At 49.3% G+C, this 16864-nt stretch overlaps 1 protein-coding gene across 2 annotated transcripts in view; it reads right to left on the bottom strand.

Annotated features, from left to right (window-relative positions):
* Positions 1-16864, bottom strand: part of DGCR2 (DiGeorge syndrome critical region gene 2) — a 69697-nt gene that overhangs the window by 9824 nt on the left and 43009 nt on the right. For both annotated transcript variants that reach the window (XM_079941726.1, XM_079941727.1), the window contains 5 exons: positions 12158-12283; positions 11229-11439; positions 9403-9479; positions 7856-8032; positions 487-690 (listed from right to left, as the gene is read on the bottom strand). In XM_079941726.1, the coding sequence (XP_079797852.1) occupies positions 487-690; positions 7856-8032; positions 9403-9479; positions 11229-11439; positions 12158-12283 (795 nt within the window). The remainder of the gene's footprint in view (positions 1-486; positions 691-7855; positions 8033-9402; positions 9480-11228; positions 11440-12157; positions 12284-16864) is intronic.

Genomic DNA, 16864 nt, shown 5'->3' with positions numbered 1-16864 from the left:
GTCGCTCACATTGAAATTCATGCTTCTGATTTACATTTCTCTTGAGGTCATGAATTCACAGGGAGATGCCAGCTGCTCTGGCATGGAGAACAATCAGGTGCGTGAGTTGCTGTGCTAAGGGCTGAAAGGACAGTCCCACCCGCTGCTCTTTTATCAGCAGTGGAAGGAGGAGGGTCACCCAGAGACCACATGGCCCCTGGCGTCCACCGTGAGTCACCACCGAGTGGGGAGGAGTTTTATGTCAAAACTGTGGGTAATATTTAATCTTTTTCTTAAATATTCTAACAGTAAAGACTGATAATGGCAAGCAACAGAAACTGTCATCACCTTCCACGTCACCACACTCAGAAACAGGAAGAGCTCCAATGGGGACCACGACGGAAGCCAGTTCTGAGTGTAACCAGGAGAGAAGACAGGCCTACAGCCCTTGGTCACAGCTGCCATGTGAACACGCAGCCCCACGCAAGGCCGAGCTTGCCATCTCACCTGGGTCCAGGCACATGAACTTGCAGCACTCCTTAGGGTCCTTGCGGTACTGCTGGCAGCCCTGGGGCCGCTCGCACAGGGCAGCTACGCACATCTCGGGCTCCCCTCTGTGACAGGTGCAGCTCAGGCACGGATCGTCCCCTTTGGGGGTGAAGTAGAACCCTTCATCCACAACGTTGTCCTTGATGTCGACACATGTCTGACCTGCAATAGGAAGAGATATGTGGGTCACCAGCCAGAGGAGCCCTGACTCCCCACCCGGGCCTGGGCCAACATGACAGCAGAGGAGTTGGCAAGATGGACCTGAAGCACCCCCTTCCAGGGTGGTGGGTCTGCCCGTGGTCACAGGGAGGGGCTGAGAGACCGCCTGGCACACTGTCAGGACAACATGTTGCTCAGCATACCTGGCCACGAGCAGACAGCAGGGACAGAGAGCCCGGGGAGAAACGCTTGCTTTCAAGTGCCTAAGCGCATTACATGTGAGATTCCCTCCATTATAAAATGCAGGTATCATGAGTATCAGCCCTTTTAGCATCAGAATGTATCTCAAATGAGCCTTCGGAGACGGTCCACTGGAACTGAGACACACAGTGAATTCGCACAAAGCCGACTGGTACCAGAGGAGGAAGAACTGCTGGTGTGAGACAAGAGGGGGTGAAGGCGCAGGCCCTGAAGCGGGTAGGAGACACGCCCAATGCTGGGCATGAGGGCTGAGGCAGGGGTGTGGTTCTCTTCAAGGACACGAGGAGGAGATGTTCTGGTCTCTCAGTGGGGTAGGGACATCTAGGAAAACTCGCAGAAGATGCCACACCTCGGGTCTGTGCCACACTTGACTGGAGTCAAATCTGTGTGACCCACATGATCAGGAGTGTGCAGGGCAAGAAACCTACATAAAAGTGTTCCTGCTCAAACAGAGGGAGGAAGGATGAAGAAAATGAGCAGAGCCCTTGGAGATGCAGGAAAACCATGTGGAGACACAACGGACAAAAACGCCCACATTCGCTGCAAAGCAGAATCCTGCACATCTAGGAAGCTCAACGGACTTCAAGTAGGATAAACACAAAGAACAGACATGGCACAGGGAGAAAGCGGGAAGTCAGAGAGGACGGAAACCTTAAAAAGAGCAAGAAAAAATGACACAATACTTATTGTGAACCCCAGTAAGATTTCCTGCCAAGAGGCCAGAAGGCGGTGGGATAATGAATTCTAAGTGCTCAAAGGAAAAGCTGTCAACCAAGAGTTCTCCATCCAGCAAAGCTGTCTTTCAAAAATGAAGACTTTCCCGGGTAAACAAAATCTGAGAGAACTTGTGCTTTCTGACTCCCAGGATAAGAAACACCAAAGGAAGCTCTGCAGCAAAAAGCAGGTGACCTTCAGAGAGTAATCTGAATCCATACAAAAAGCCAAAAAGCACTAGAAAAGGCGATTATGTAATTATAAGACAGTATAAATGCATATTTTTTCCTCCTTTATTCTCTCAACTTAATTAAAAGGCAGTTGTATAAAATAATATATCTATAGTGTAGTGCTGGGCCCATAACATATGGAAAGGTAATATACCTGGAATGTATGTGCCAGTGACAGTGAAAGAGGTGTGTGGAAGCAAAGCTGCAGTGGGCAAAGGAAACGGCTGCAGATGGTAAAGCAATTACAACTGTGCAGTGTTGGGTTTTTAACACTAAGAGATCTAATGTATACAGTACTCATGCGGCAAACAGAGGAAAAGAGAACGGAGTTTCACAGAAGTATGTGACAGTGTGATTTAGAAGAAACATATATTTGGTCATTCAGATGACCAACATACACTTCTCATATACATTTGGTCTTCGCCCACAGTTCCTGGCTCACAAATGCTTGGAATTTCCGAAGTGCAGAGAGTGATACAGGAGTCTTTTGTTCTGTGATGAAGTGACTTTTGGAATCTGGTTGACAGGAGGACCGACCCTGTGATCAGAGGGTTGGAACTTTCGGTTCCCATCCCTTGATTTCTGGGGAAGGGGTGGGTAGGGGCGGGTGGAGGTTGAATCAATCATCAACGGCCGATTTAATCAATCATGCCTATGTAATGAAGCCTCCATAAAAACCCAAAAGGACAGCTTTCTGGCCTTTTTGGAAAGCTTCCATGACACGGAACCAGACCATTCTGCAGGCTGCTGTGCTGGGCACCAAGCTCCCCAAGAACAGAACTCCTTCATTGGGGACCTCGCCTTATGTGTCTCCTCATCACAATAAATCAGTAATCTAGTGGGTAGACAGGTTTCCTGAGTTCTGTGAGCTGTTATAGCAAATTAATCAAGCCTGAGGAGGGGTCAGGGGAACACCATTTTACAGCTACCACTGGAAAAGAAGGAGACTTTAAGTAAAACAAACAAAAACTACTATGGGTAAAAAAGGTTCGATTAATGATTGAAAGGTTCAACTCACCAGGAAGATATAATAATTATAATGGCTTATGTCCCTAACAACATGATCTCAAGAAAGATAAAGCTAAAATTAGAGAGTATCAAGGAAAAATGGATGAATCAACAACCATAGTGAGAGATTATAACATGTCTCTTTCAAAAACTGATGTATCATGCAGCCAAAAAAGATCTGAGCAAGAGCACCAACAAGCCTGAGCTACCAGATGTATAAAAACCCTGTGGCCGGGAGTTCATAAAGATGAATCAAAGAGGCAAACCTCCAGTGAGACTGATCAAGAAAAAGGAAGAGTACGTAAATGATATCAAGAAACAAAAGGAGAGCACAATGACAGACATACAAATGCTTCAAAAAAATCATAAGCTATTATTTAGATTAGATTACATGGGCAATGCCCTAGATACACATGACTTACCGAAACTGACTCAAGAAAACTAGGAGATGTGAATACGCCTATAGCCATTAAAGGAACTAAATCAGTATTAAAAATCGCACATGTATACACACATACACACACACACACACACACACACACACACACACACACACACACACACACGTCTTAGCTCTGCCCATTGAAAGGGCATAAAAGCAATGAGCATTAACTAATACATAATGCTCATGAAAGAAATAAAAGAATATCTAAGTAAATGGAGAGACATACCATGTTCGTGCATTGGAAGATTCAACATTGTAAAGATGTACATCTCCCCAGATTGACCTATATAGGTTTAATGCACTTCTTATCTAAATCCCAGCAAGGTTTTTATAGACAGATAAGCTTATTCTAAAATTTAGGTAGAAAAGACACAGGCTCTAGAACAGCTAAAACCATCCTGACCTAGAAGAATAAGGTAGGAGGAACCACTTCCTGATTTCAACACTGATTATACAGCTACAGTAATCAAGACAGTGTGGTAATGCAGAAGGTTCAATGGAACAGAATAGAGAACCCAGAAATATACCCACACAAACATGCTTGACTAAGTTTTGACAATGGCACAAAATGCAATGAAGGCAAGACAGCTTTTCAACAAACAGTGCCGGAGCAACTGGACATCCACAGCAAAAAAATGAAGCTTGACCTAATTCTCACACCTTATTAAAAAATTAACTCAAAATGGATTATAGACTCAAATGTAAAATACAAACTATAAAACTTTTAGAACACAACACAGGGTAAACTCTTCAGAATGTAAGGCTAGGCAAAGAGTTTTCAGACCTGACACCAAAAGAGTGACCCATAGAAGGAAGAATTGTTAAACTGGACTTCAGCAAAACTAAAAACCTTTGTTCTGTTAAAGCCCATGTGAAGAGGATGAAGACAAGCTACAGAATAGGAAAAAGTACCTGTAAAAAACTCATCTGCCAAAGAACTAGAACCTACAATACATAAAGAACTCTGAAAACTCAACAGTAGAAAACCCAAACAATCCAACTAGAAAATGGACAAATGACATGGACAGATATTTCACCAAAGAAAATATACAAATAAGCACACGGAAAGGTTTAACATCATTAGCCTCAGGGAAATGCAAATTAAAACCATGAGATAGTACTACATACCTATCAGAATGGCTAAAAATTAAAAATAGTGAAAATCACAAGTGCTGGCCACGATGTGGAGAAAACTGGGTCACTCTTACATGGCTGGTGGGAATGTAAACACTCTGAAAAAGTTCACTAGTTTCATAAACAATGAAACATGCAACTATCATACAACCCAGCAACTGCAATCCTGTGCATTTATCCCAGAGAAGGGAAAACTTACATTCACAGAAAAACCTGTGTGCACATGTTTATGGCAGCTTTAACTGTAACAGTCAAAAACTGGAATCAGGGGCTTCCCTGGTGGCACAGTGGTTAAGAATCTGCCTGCCAATGCAGGGGACATGGGTTCAAGCCCTGGTCCGGGAAGATCCCACATGCCGTGGAGCAACTAGGCCCGTGAGCCACAACTACTGAGCCTGCGCGTCTGGAGCCTGTGCTCCGCAACAAGAGAGGCCGCGATAGTGAGAGGCCCGCGCATCGCGATGAAGAGTGGCCCCCGCTCGCCGCAACTAGAGAAAGCCCTCGCACAGAAACGAAGACCCAACACAGCCATAAATAAATAAATAAATAAATATTAAAAAAAAAAAAAAAAAAAACTGGAATCAGCTCAGTTGTCCTTCAACAGGTGAGTGACTGGTTAAATGCTACTCAGCAATAAAAAGGAACAAAGTACTGACAAGACACACATGTAACAACTTGGAACTGTGCTGGCAGAGAGCCAATCCCCAAAGGATGCATAGCAATATGGTTCAATTTATACAACACTATTGAAATGAAAAAACTTTAGAAGTGTTAGTGATTTTAAGTGGTTAGGGATGGGCTGGCTTCTAGCCAGCCCACTCCAGCTTCCCACACCAACCACATCCAATCCGAGCACACCTGGAGCCATCATGGCACCGCTGAAAAGCCCCTTGCTGGCTCCACAACCCCAGCTGGAGGTGGGGAAGCACTTGAGGAGCCCACGCCGCCGGGAGGCCTTGAGGACAGATGCCCTGAAGAGGGGCCCAAAGGGAAAACCTAAAGCAGAGGCTGGAACAGACACTAAGAAGAGCCCTGTAGCAAACAAGATGCATAAAGGTAGCCACAGCCCAGTCTGACTCCTGCTGAGACAGACCCCTCCACCCACTATACCCAAGGCACACAGAAGAAAGGCCAGCCTATTTCCAGGCACCAAAATGACTGGACTCCCCTCCACTGTCCTATACAAGGCGCTGACTTTCAACAAAATATGACAAGGCACACGACAAACCAGAAGGAAATACCAAACTCCAGAGACAACACGATCATCAAGGATATGACACAGAAGAAGGAAGTAACACACAGAAAATTTAACACAAGTAGGATTAATATGCGAAAACCTCTAGTGGAAAAGTTGACAACATACAAGATGGGAAATTCAGCAGAGAGAAACCGTAAGAATCAAACAGAAATGCTAGAAATGAAATGTTAAAAAAAAAAGAGATGAAGAAAGCCATCAGTGGGTTCACAAGTAGACTCAACACAGCCAAGGAAAGAATTAGTAAACTTGAAGCCAGGTCTATAGAAATTACTCAAACAGAAAGACCAAAAGGAAATTAAAGAGACACCACAACTAAGTGCAATGCATGATTCTGAACTGGATCCTGGGCCAAGAAAAAGAAAACCCGTAAAGCACGTTATTGAAACAACTGAGAACACCAGAATAAATTGCAGACTGTTGTGCGGTGTTTGTTGTGTAGTATTTATTGTGCAGTATTGCATCTAGATCAAACGTCCTTGTTTGGATAATTGTGCTGTGGTTATATAAGAACATGCTGTTTTTCTTAGAAATACGCACTGAGTATTTAGGCCTCAAGGGAACAGTATCTCTAATTTACTCTCAAAAGATTTAGGAAAAATAGTCAAAGAGAGAATGATAAAGCAAATGTGGCACAATATAAATAACTGGTGATTCTGTGTAGAAGGCGTATGACAGGAAGTTCCTTATCATTCTAGTAACTTTTCCCTAAGTGTGGAATGATATCTAAGTAACAAGTTAGAAAGTTCCCTAGCCCCTGGGCCCAGATGCTCCTATAAGGTTGGTCTATCAAACAAGGTCAAGATTATAACCAACTAGTACAAACTGACTTAGAGGCTGGTAAAAGAGAATGCTTCCCAGCTCATTTCATAAACCTAATATAAATGTGATAACAAAAACTATTCAAGGAGCACGTGGAAAAGGAATGATAGTAACAGGCTAAGCTCACTTCTTAAAGCAGTTTCAAAAATCCTAAATAAAATATCAGCAAACCAAAGCTGGCAATAAACATACAAAAACCAGGAGGACGGTTCAAAATGAGAAAATCTATTAATGTGAAAGAGTAAATGATAAAATCACGTAATATAAACAAAGCAGTAATGTAAAACAGTAAAGAAGAAACACCACACACTCCCAATAAATGCAGAAAAAGGATTAATATAAAAATCAATACATTTTTGTAATGTAAAACTTCCCAGCAAACAAGGACTAGATGGGTACTTCCTTAGCCTCATAAAGGTATCTGGTTTTCTAAGTCCTAGAGAAAATCTTACATTTAATGCTGAAACACTAAAAGCCATCCCTTTTGGGTTGGGAAGATAAGAATGCTTACTATTACCACTTCTAAGTGAAGCTGCAAGAAAAGAAACACCAGGAAAAAAAAGTAAAGAAGTTTTAAAAGAGAAAAAAGATTTGAAAGAAAACACAAAAATGTCTAAACAGAAAGTCTATTCTCTAATAGACAATTAATAAGGGAGTTCAGAAAACTGATCCCCAAATTCATACAGAAGAGGAAAAGGTCCAGAACAGGCAACACGATGGCTGAGGACAGAAGAGGAGCCCACCAACTGGGAGGACTTGTCACGAAGCTCCTATAAATGTGATGAGATGGTGCCCGTGCAAGGACTGACCAACGGCCAAGTCCAAAACCAGGCTCTGGCCCCTGTGAAATCCTGACCCACGACAAATCAGCAGCGAAGGCAGGGATGGTTCCCAGAGGGGACAGATGAGGGAGCCCTGCCCTCGGGCTGCACAATCACAGCATGGCCCTGAGGCTGGAAGAACCTCAATGTGGAATGTGGGCGAGCGAGCTGGCAGAGGGCCCAGAACAGACCTGACACCACAGGCTGGAGGGCAGTGGCCCAGATGGGGCTGACAGAGAAGCAGAGTGAGGGCCTCTGGAGGACCCGCGGAGAGCAGGGGGAGGTGACTAAGAGAGTCCGAGGCTCCAGGACACCACGAGATGTGGCAGGTCCTCTGGTCACCACCGTCATCCCAACTCCTAACGACACGGGGTGGGCAGGGCCTCTGTCCTGGGGGGAGATGAGGGCTCAGGGATGACACTGGGGCCCAGCCTACAGGGCCAAACGGGATGCCCGCCTGCATCAGATGTGCGCTTACTTCTTTTACACAGAAACGAGGACTTGTCGTGGCAGCTCTCAGCATGCCAGCTATGCAGGTCGTGGTGGCGGAGCGTGGGGAAGTGGAAGCATTGCAGCTGCGCGCAGAACACACCGTCACCCTCTGACGTGGCCGCCGCGAAGATGGGGTCCGGGGGCAGAAGCACCTCTGAGGAGCCTGCGGGACAGACAGCGTCACAGCATGATGGCAGCAGGCCAGGGAGCAGGGAGGCAGGCACACTTAGAAACGTTACTACAACGTCAGAGGCCCTGCAAGGACGGCAGTGCCCACAGGAAGGAGAAAGACGCCCCTTCCTCCTCAGAGGGACTCAGCCAGTGAGAAGCTGTGGACTCTCTTCGACCACAGTGTCAGGACCACAAGTGTGCCCAGGAGTATCCGCACTGTCCTAAAGGCTGGCACCCTCTACTGGGGTTAGGGATTCACCCCAAGAGCTGGGATTAGGGCAGGTGAGAACCTACTAGAATGATCCTCTGCAGGCATGCTATGACTCTTGAGCCTGGAAACCTAATGGCCATTTCCGAATCAACTACTCCACCGGGAAATAGGAACAGGCACTCACACTCCAGGAGTACAGGTCAGGGATGCTCCAGCAGGACCTTTGAGGACTGAGGGGGGGCCACTCGGGGGGAAGCCACTGCCCGGGGCCCTGACCGGTCTGTGTGGAGACACGGCCGCCCACCTGCCACAAGGTCCCCCAGGCTGGGAGACAAGTGAGCTCTGCCCGAGTGCAACGTCCCTTCACTTTCCACAGGGAGGTGACAGAGCAAGCAGCCCGGGATCCCCAGGCTCACCAGCCCTCACTTGTCCTCAGAGACACATCAACAGCAGGACTGGGATGTGTTTGGGAAAAGGAACTGGCCCCAAGCTCAAGCCAGAGGCCCAAGGAGCAGCCTAACAGGAGAGGCCCAAGGAGGGACAGGGCAAGGCCTGTGGCTCGGGTGGCAGGTGGAGGAACCTGCCAGCACCCGGGCAATGGGATAGGAGGGGTGACCACGGGCGGGTGGGAACGCAGCTGCTCACATGGCTCCTGACGTCACCTCGGTAGTTAAAGCAACACACATGTACGCTCACACATGCATGCTCACACTCACATAATCTATTTTAATTCCACCTGCCTGACGGTTCTAGGATGTTTTGGACCCTAACTCTGACCTTCCCTGTTCTAGGAAGCCTGTCCCTCCCTCTCTGGCCTGAGTTCATGTCCGCTGCACACTCTGCTCATTTTTATGCTCCAATTAAAGTTGTGGACTTTGAAACGAGGGTGGACAGTCTAGAAATGGCCAAGGCAGAAGCCACCACAGGTTCTGGAGGAGGCCAAGCCCCACCTGGGTCTGGCGGAAGGGCCTGACCGGGGCTGGGCCATCACAGCCTCCCCGGGTGTGGGGCCCAATCCTCCACACAGCCCCGCACCGGGCACCCGGGTGGGAGAAGGTTGGAGTGGAGAGCTTAGCAATAGTCGCCCTTGTCAGGATGACGCCCCCCAGGTTCAAGCCCAACAACTCTTCTGAAGGACCAGGAAGCCTTACCTTTGAATGCCACCTCCCAGTGACCTTCTAAGGAGCGGTTCCGGCCAGTGATGACGTACTGGTAGCCGACCCACAACCTGCAGGAAGACAGATCGCAGGAGACCTCAGTGGGACAGGGGGAAGCAGGCACCACTGTGTGCATGTTTTTTTTTAAAAAATAAACTTATTTATTTATTTATTTTTGGCTGCATTGGGTCTTCGTTGCTGTGTGCAGCCTTTCTGTAGTTGCAGAGAGCAGAGGCTACTCTTCATTCCAGTGCGCAGGCTTCTCGTTGTGGTGGCTTCTCTTGTTGCAGAGCACGGGCTCTAGGTGCGAGGGCTTCAGTAGTTGTGGCACGGGGGCTCAGTAGTTGTGGCTCACAGACTCTAGAGCACAGGCTCAGTAGTTGTGGCACATGGGCTTAGCTGCTTCACGGCATGTGGGATCTTCCCGGACCAGGGCTCGAACCTGTGTCCCCTGCATTGGTAGGTGGCTTCTTAACCACTGTGCCACCAGGGAAGTCCCTGAATGTGTGCATTTTTAATAGTTACATTGACCTTTAAAATATTGAGCTTCAAAGGCATTAATGATTTTTGAAAGTTTTGATACTTAGTTTTAATAAAATGCATTAAAATTCTAAATAATAAACTCACTAGTCAGAAAAAGTTTTTATCTCGGGTGACTCCTGCCAAGACTCTTCTTATTAGCTGAACCAATAAAGCTTTTACATTCTAAGTAAAATCAATTTAGTTCTTGGTGGACACAAACCTGTGAATACACTAAAACCAAAGAGTAGTATGCTCTGAGGGGTGAGTTTTATGGCATGTGAATTACACCTCAATAAAAGACAACCCCTATGAGCACACACTGCCTCCCTTGGAGCCTCCCACCCAGCAGGTGCTCCCGACCGCAGCCTCCCAGCTCTGGAGATGTCCATCAGTGGGTCCCCAGCTGCTGTGGGTGCCACTCTGCCCCTCCAGCCCCCACCATGCATGTGCCCATCCTGAGGGCACATTCCCACCCCTCCCTTTTCCAAGGACTCAACCACCCAGCGAGCTGGGAGTTATCTTTCTCACTTTGGTGATTTGCCAAGCTCACAGGGCATAACGGTGGAGCCTCCACCTGCCACGGTCACTGCGTTCCTATGGCAGTGTGGCAGCCTTTGCCATCGTGCGGAGGGAGCACTGGCAGTATGGTGACCCTGTGATCCACTGCTGGCCCCGGCAGTGTGGAAGGGGTCCTCAGCACACATCTGACCCCAGAACAAAGCCCCCTGAATGCTGGGCCTGGGAGAGGCCGGCAGTTGGCCAGTTTCCACACTTGCTCTCTGATGCTGTGGAGCCTGGGGGTCTAGGCCAGGTCCGGAGCCAGACTGCCTGGGTTGGAACCTGGCACACCCCAGTTAATACGTGCCCTGGTCACCACCCTGGGCCCTGTGGTGTCTGGGGGACTGAACGAGTGGGCCCATGGAAGGCACTGAGCACGGGCCTGGCAGAGCCCACTTTCTCAGAAGGATCGCCCCACCTACCTGCATGGCCCGCGAACCAGGCCTACGAAGCCCCATGTGGAGCAGCCCTTCCTGACACAGGCCCAGAACCCCTGCAGTTGCAGCAGAACCCACACAGGGGGACCAACGAAAAGGACTGGCTCAAGGTGACACAAGGTGGCAGCCCATCCCTGCCCCTCTGAGAGACCCTGCCCCGTCGCAACACCTACCCTAAACCCCCATCTCCATTTGCTTCCAGGGGGCGGGGCTGCTGCGGGCTGCCAGAGGCTACGTCCTGGAGGCCATCATGCTAGGCAGGCCTTGGCACTCCACAGGCCCCGGACCCCACCCCGGACTCACTTGTGCTGGTCCTGCCACGCGAAGCTCCGCTCGGGCTGGTCCCATTCCTGGGTCAGGACGAAGCGCAGCTCCTGGTCAGTGGAGAAGGTGGCGAGGGACCCGTTCACGCGCTGGCAGGTCTGTGCAGCATCCCAGTAGTTCTCCCCGCTCAGGTAGACTCGGTAGCAGCTGGCCGTGCCCTCGTAGTGGTGCCACCCTGTCGGGCACTTCCCTAGGAAACATGAAAGACGGCGGGGAGTTGTCCCCCAAGTTAGCATCCTCACTCCAAAATGCAATTGTACATGCTGCATCTAAGCAGCTCAGAAACCACCCAAGAAGGGGGAAGCTGAGGCTCAACAGGGGAGCTCTGCCTCCAAGACCATAAGCCTCCCAGTTGTATGAGGCTGTAGCCGCTGGGCAGTCAAGACCAGCCGCTGAGTTCGCTGAGTAAAGTGGCTGATGAGCTGGTAGAACGCCTCAGGCTGGCAGTGTGAGCATTCCCACTACATCACCACACCTAAGTATGTCTACTCAGAAGGGGGTTTCAGCTGTGGTTTTTCTGCCTTTCAATTTTCCTTAAATTTATTCTGCTCTTTTAAACTCCTAATATTGTAGAGAGTTCATTAAATAACTAGTTATTTAAAAAAATTTTTAAATGGAGGGAGAGCCTGCTTCTCCACCTACAAAAGGGTGGGTACAGTTCAGCCCCCAAAGGTAATAACCATCTCTTAAAAAAAAAGCAGCCTGGTTCCAGAGCCTGGGTTCAGGTCATGGCTTCCTCACTCGGGCTGGGTGGCTTTGGGCAGGTCATTGTGCAGCTTCACCCATCAAAGGAGGCCCTGAAGGGCTATTTTAGGTGGACACTCCGGCACAGCCAAGTGGCATGGGAGAGCCAGGGACCACGTGGGGGGTGAGCCTTTGTTCATGAACAGGGCAGGTCTGCAACTTACTGCTGAAGCGGACGGGCTGCGCCACATTCATGGCATGGAAGTGCGTGGGGTCGCCGCCTCGAGCCCGCCCCGGCCTCGGATCCACAGCCTCCTTCCCATGGTAAGGACGCGCCTCCCCGATCACTTCTGAAAGCAGAGAGAGAGTGGCTGTCAACACTGTTCATGAGGGCCAGACGCCAAAGTGAACCCCGGTACAGTCAGATGGCGGGGGGATTGGGAGGGCAGGGAGGAGGAAGCACAGATTCCATCTATTCAGGTTTTCTTTAGAACTCTAAAACGTGCCGTTCATGCCAAATGGGTTACATGAGCTTCTTGCTGAAATTACGCCTGGGCAGTCTTCATTTTTCATTATGACTACGAAATGGGGACTCTCAGTTGCATTTTCTAACAGGCTACTGTGGGCACATCACAGGGTCAGCCACTCCTGCTTAACACCCTCCTGCATCCCTGGCCACAGGGGGTTCTCTGCAGAGTCCAGGCTGCTCCCCCACTGACCTGGAGCCTCCCCTCTTAGCTGTGTGTGGCCCTCTCTGTCTGCTTGCCCCTCTCTCAGCCTCAAGGCCAGGGTCAGGGCACCTGGCACAGGCCCTCGTGTGCAGCAGGCCTGGAGCATGGTTAAAGTGTGACCAGAAAGCTCAGGGTGAGGAAGAATGCTAGCTTTATGTGTGGTGGTCCAAGAGTAATTCGCAGGTCTGAGAGAGGAGACCCAGAGAAGTGAGGAGATTTACCCAAGGCAGGAGAGAGCCAGGGGCTATGTTTCCGAGGGGCCTCTGCGCTCTGCCTGCTGGGGGGCGCCTGGTGGAGGATACCGGTACAGGGTCAGCACAGGCAATGAACTTGGTCTGCACGACTTCGCAGACACAACAGACACCTGCCTGCAGCTGGCTCAACAACCTCAGGCCAGGCGGGGGTGGTGGGGTGGGTGGTGGGTGGAGTGTGGCCCAGGAGGGGCGTGGCGCATGCCAAGGTGGGGCGATGGGCGTGGTAGGGGCGTGGCATGGCAACGGGCAGTCCCCACCTCTCCCACCTGTGGGCAGGGGCAGAGGACCTTAATTCCCCAGCAGGGATCGAACTGGGCCCTGGCAGTGAAAGGAGACCGCCAGGGAATTCCCTGACACTGTTTTTATTTAATAAATTATCTTTATTTTTTCCCATTATAAAATAACACATATTCAATGTAAAATATTTGAGAAATACAAAAGTTTGAAAAGACAAAACAGATAAACTGTACTATTCTAGAGGTTGCTGCCCTTCCAATCTCTCCTTTCTACACAAATCCTTAAAACTATTGGGATCACGTCAAGCACTATTTTATGATTTGCTTTGCAAGCTGAAGACTATAAACAGCTTTCCATATTCTTTAGTGAAGATCACTTTCAATGGCTGCTCAGCATCTGTGAATCGATTTCTTTAATTACCACAACGCCTAAGGTTCCAAGCTGGAGCTGCCTGCATTTCCTAATTTTTGTAGAAGAAGCACATGTGTGTCCTTCTGAGACCCTAGCAGCTTTGTCCCTCTTCCACTAACTACTCAGTAGAGTATTTCCTCGGAGTTTCCATAGTCCCTTCCCAGGCAGGTGATGGGATCAGCTTGCCAATCACTCTAACACATAAAATGTGTTCCCAGTGCCTGAGATAAGTTGGACCCCAGGCAAAGACCTAGAGGAGAAGCTGCCCTCTTCAAACACTGCCCTGGGGTGGGACGGCTTCAGCTCTCTGGGACTGGGGTGCCCTGTGCACATGTCTGAGAACCACCACTTCCCGCTCCCCGGAGGAGACAATGCAAAGCCCCTGCCTCTGTCCCTCCAGGGCGCCAGGCAGAGGAGTGGGCAGATCCCCACTGGGCTGAGGGATAAGGAGGAAGGGGAGCAGAGCCCTCCCAGGCAGAGGGCGCAGCCTGGGCAAAGGCCAAAACCGGGCATGCCTGCGACAAGCTTGAAGACCAGCTTGGGTGTAGCTGAAGCATATTTCGCTACGCCTGCACTTCACACCTCCCTTTTGCCTGCTCTTCACACCTCCCTTCTGCCTGCTCAAACGAGCAAGACCTGTGGTTCCACTTGGTCTTGGCCTCTTCCCCAGACCAAGCACAGCACCTGGGCACCTGGTATACAACCGGTCAAACTGCTCACAGAGGGACGAGGAATCTAGGGCAGAGGGGAAAGAAAGAAAAGGACCGGTTCTGCCGGGGGCACCAAACACCAGGTGGCCAGGATGCTGCCCGCAGTGAAGCCATCTGCAGCCCGGGGAGGGGGTGGGGGGGCAGGTGAAACAGCACAGTAAAGTAACCAGACAGCCTGGTGGCGGTGGAGGACGCTGCTCTGTGATGAGCAGGCTTCTCTGTGGTTCAGGCAGCAATTCTGAGCCTTCCTCTCTACTCCATTTTCCTTCATATCCAAACGCCCACATCCACCCCCTCATCACTCATTATTCAGCGTCCATTACATGCTGCCACCGAAACCCACCAACAGACACAGGCCCCCTGAGTGTCCTGGGGGCCAGAAGCAAGAGGTGAGGGTGGCTGGGGAAGGCAGAGTTCACTGGATCAGCAGCCTTACAGCACTCTTAGGACCACCTCTGACAATAAGGAGTTTTCTCTGAGCCCCACAGACAGCGCGGCGGCCAGCTGGAGGGTGTGCGGCCAGCCCCAGAGTGCGGGTTTCAGGGTGCAGACGCCCCAGAGCAGCTCTAGGCACTGTCCCAGGCACCCGGTAGCAGGTGGCCCTGACCCCTTAGTGGAAGGTCTCACTCTCACTCCCTTTGGTGGGGACGGGGATGAGTCCAAGCCTGGAACCCAACCTGAGTCCAGCCCTGACGTCTCCGAAGGAGTGCTCCTCTCTCTTCAGATGTCCGTCCCCGGACTTCAGAATGGGAGCCCAAGGAGGAGACCCGGCTGAAACGCTACTGAAAATCTGAGGAAGAGGGAATGTCTGAGATGGGGAGGCAGGCAAGGCCGTGACAGACCTGCTTCAGAGGAGAAGTGTCCCGCCTCAGGACCCTCGTGTGCCCTTGGAGATCAGGGCAGCAAGAGCTGGAGGCCGCGAGTCCAACGGGGAATCTGAGTCAGTAGTCAGGGCAGGCAGTGTCCTGCTTGCTGCTCCCAACAGCAAGTGGCCGGAAAAGAAGATGATGTGCAAATAAAGGACAAAATGTGAGTGATTCTAATTTGTGTTTCCAGAAACTTAAAACTTGTCCAGATGAGCCTGTAACGTCTCCGAATGAGGGAGAGGGCAGGACAGACTGGAGCCTCTTCAGTGTTCTGAGCTGTCGGGACACATGTCACTGTCCTATTTCACACCAAACAGGTTTAGAATCATGGTCAAAAATCAAATGTCTCTAAGTTAACCAATACTTGCTAACCAACGCAGGATTTCTAAAACCAGAGAGCCAGGAAATAACAGTTACTAATAGCATTTCCGTTACGCTGAACACGTTCTTTAAACTGATTCTCTTTCCCCACAGCTGGGGCCAGTCATGTCGCTCAGGGGGATCTCACTGGGCTAAAGTTTGATGGTTTGGGGGAGCCCCAGGGACCACCATCTCTCTCTGTTCCATCAGGGACATGCCAACATGAGCACTCTGTCTTCCCATTTTATACCCATGTGGACAGTATATGCGGTACACAGAGATTAACTACAAAAACACAGCCCTATAAGTTTCAAGTTCAAAATCTGCCTCCCTCCGGCGGCTCCTATAGGTCCATGAATGTCTCAGGGCACAAGTTCACAGAAGGGACATTTTACCTTCTGCTACTGCCTGGGACAGAAGCTGAAGCCACCAGTCCCAGGCACACTCCACCTGTGGCCACAGCTCTCAGATGCCAGGAGTGCTGTGGCAGAAGCAGACTGACCTGAGTGGGGCTCCTCCCTCAAGGTCTTCTCAATTCTTAGGTATGTACATCACAGGATGAAATAGAAATCCTGCCTCCCCTCCCCCAGCCCCCTGCTCCTAATCCCATTTCCCACAGAAAATTCTTCAGATAGTTTTTAAATTATTTTTTCTTACTTCTTCCAGTAGTTTAAAAAGAATTACTTATTTTTACTTATTTCTTCCGTTATGTCTATATTTCCGAATAATAGGTTTACCCTGCTATTTCTAGTGTTATCAATTTTAAGTGTTACCCACTGACTTAAGGTCAGGCAGGTACAGGCTTATTATTAGCTCACATACACTCTTACCTTCCCAACAGAGTAGCATCAATTTCAAAACTAAAGTCAGTAGAATAATGTAATAATGTAAGTATTCTTCACTTGTGAACCAAATAGCATACTAAGGTTATTTCGATCCTCTAACAACTTTCTTTTTTCCTGGAGTTAATATTTGCATCGGTTTTAAATTTTTCTTAGCTTTCTGTATATGAACCACTGATTTTTTTCAGCTACTACAGCAGATAACAAAGGCTAACAGTAAAAATTTTAAACACTCAAAACACTGTGTCAGAGCCACCTGGCTCCACTTTGTTTCCTGGAATCCCTGCCTACCTTCCAGCTCCAGGCTGAATGGGCCGCTCTCTGGGCTGGGGCTTGGCTGTGATCCTCGGGTCCACTTTGCTACCCTCCTGCACTGGGACCCTGTTTCCTGGACCCCAGGTCATCTTCTTTCTTGCTTAACCCTCTCCTTTTACAAGATCACATCTTTCTAAGAAAGGGTATAGCAACATTTATGAGTCTATTCATATCTACAATTTCTTTATTTTATCCTCATATATCA

Source organism: Stenella coeruleoalba, assembly GCF_951394435.1.
Source record: "Stenella coeruleoalba genome assembly, chromosome: 14".
In the NCBI taxonomy this organism is placed as follows: domain Eukaryota; kingdom Metazoa; phylum Chordata; class Mammalia; order Artiodactyla; family Delphinidae; genus Stenella; species Stenella coeruleoalba.
This window is presented reverse-complemented; position numbering and strand designations above follow the sequence as displayed.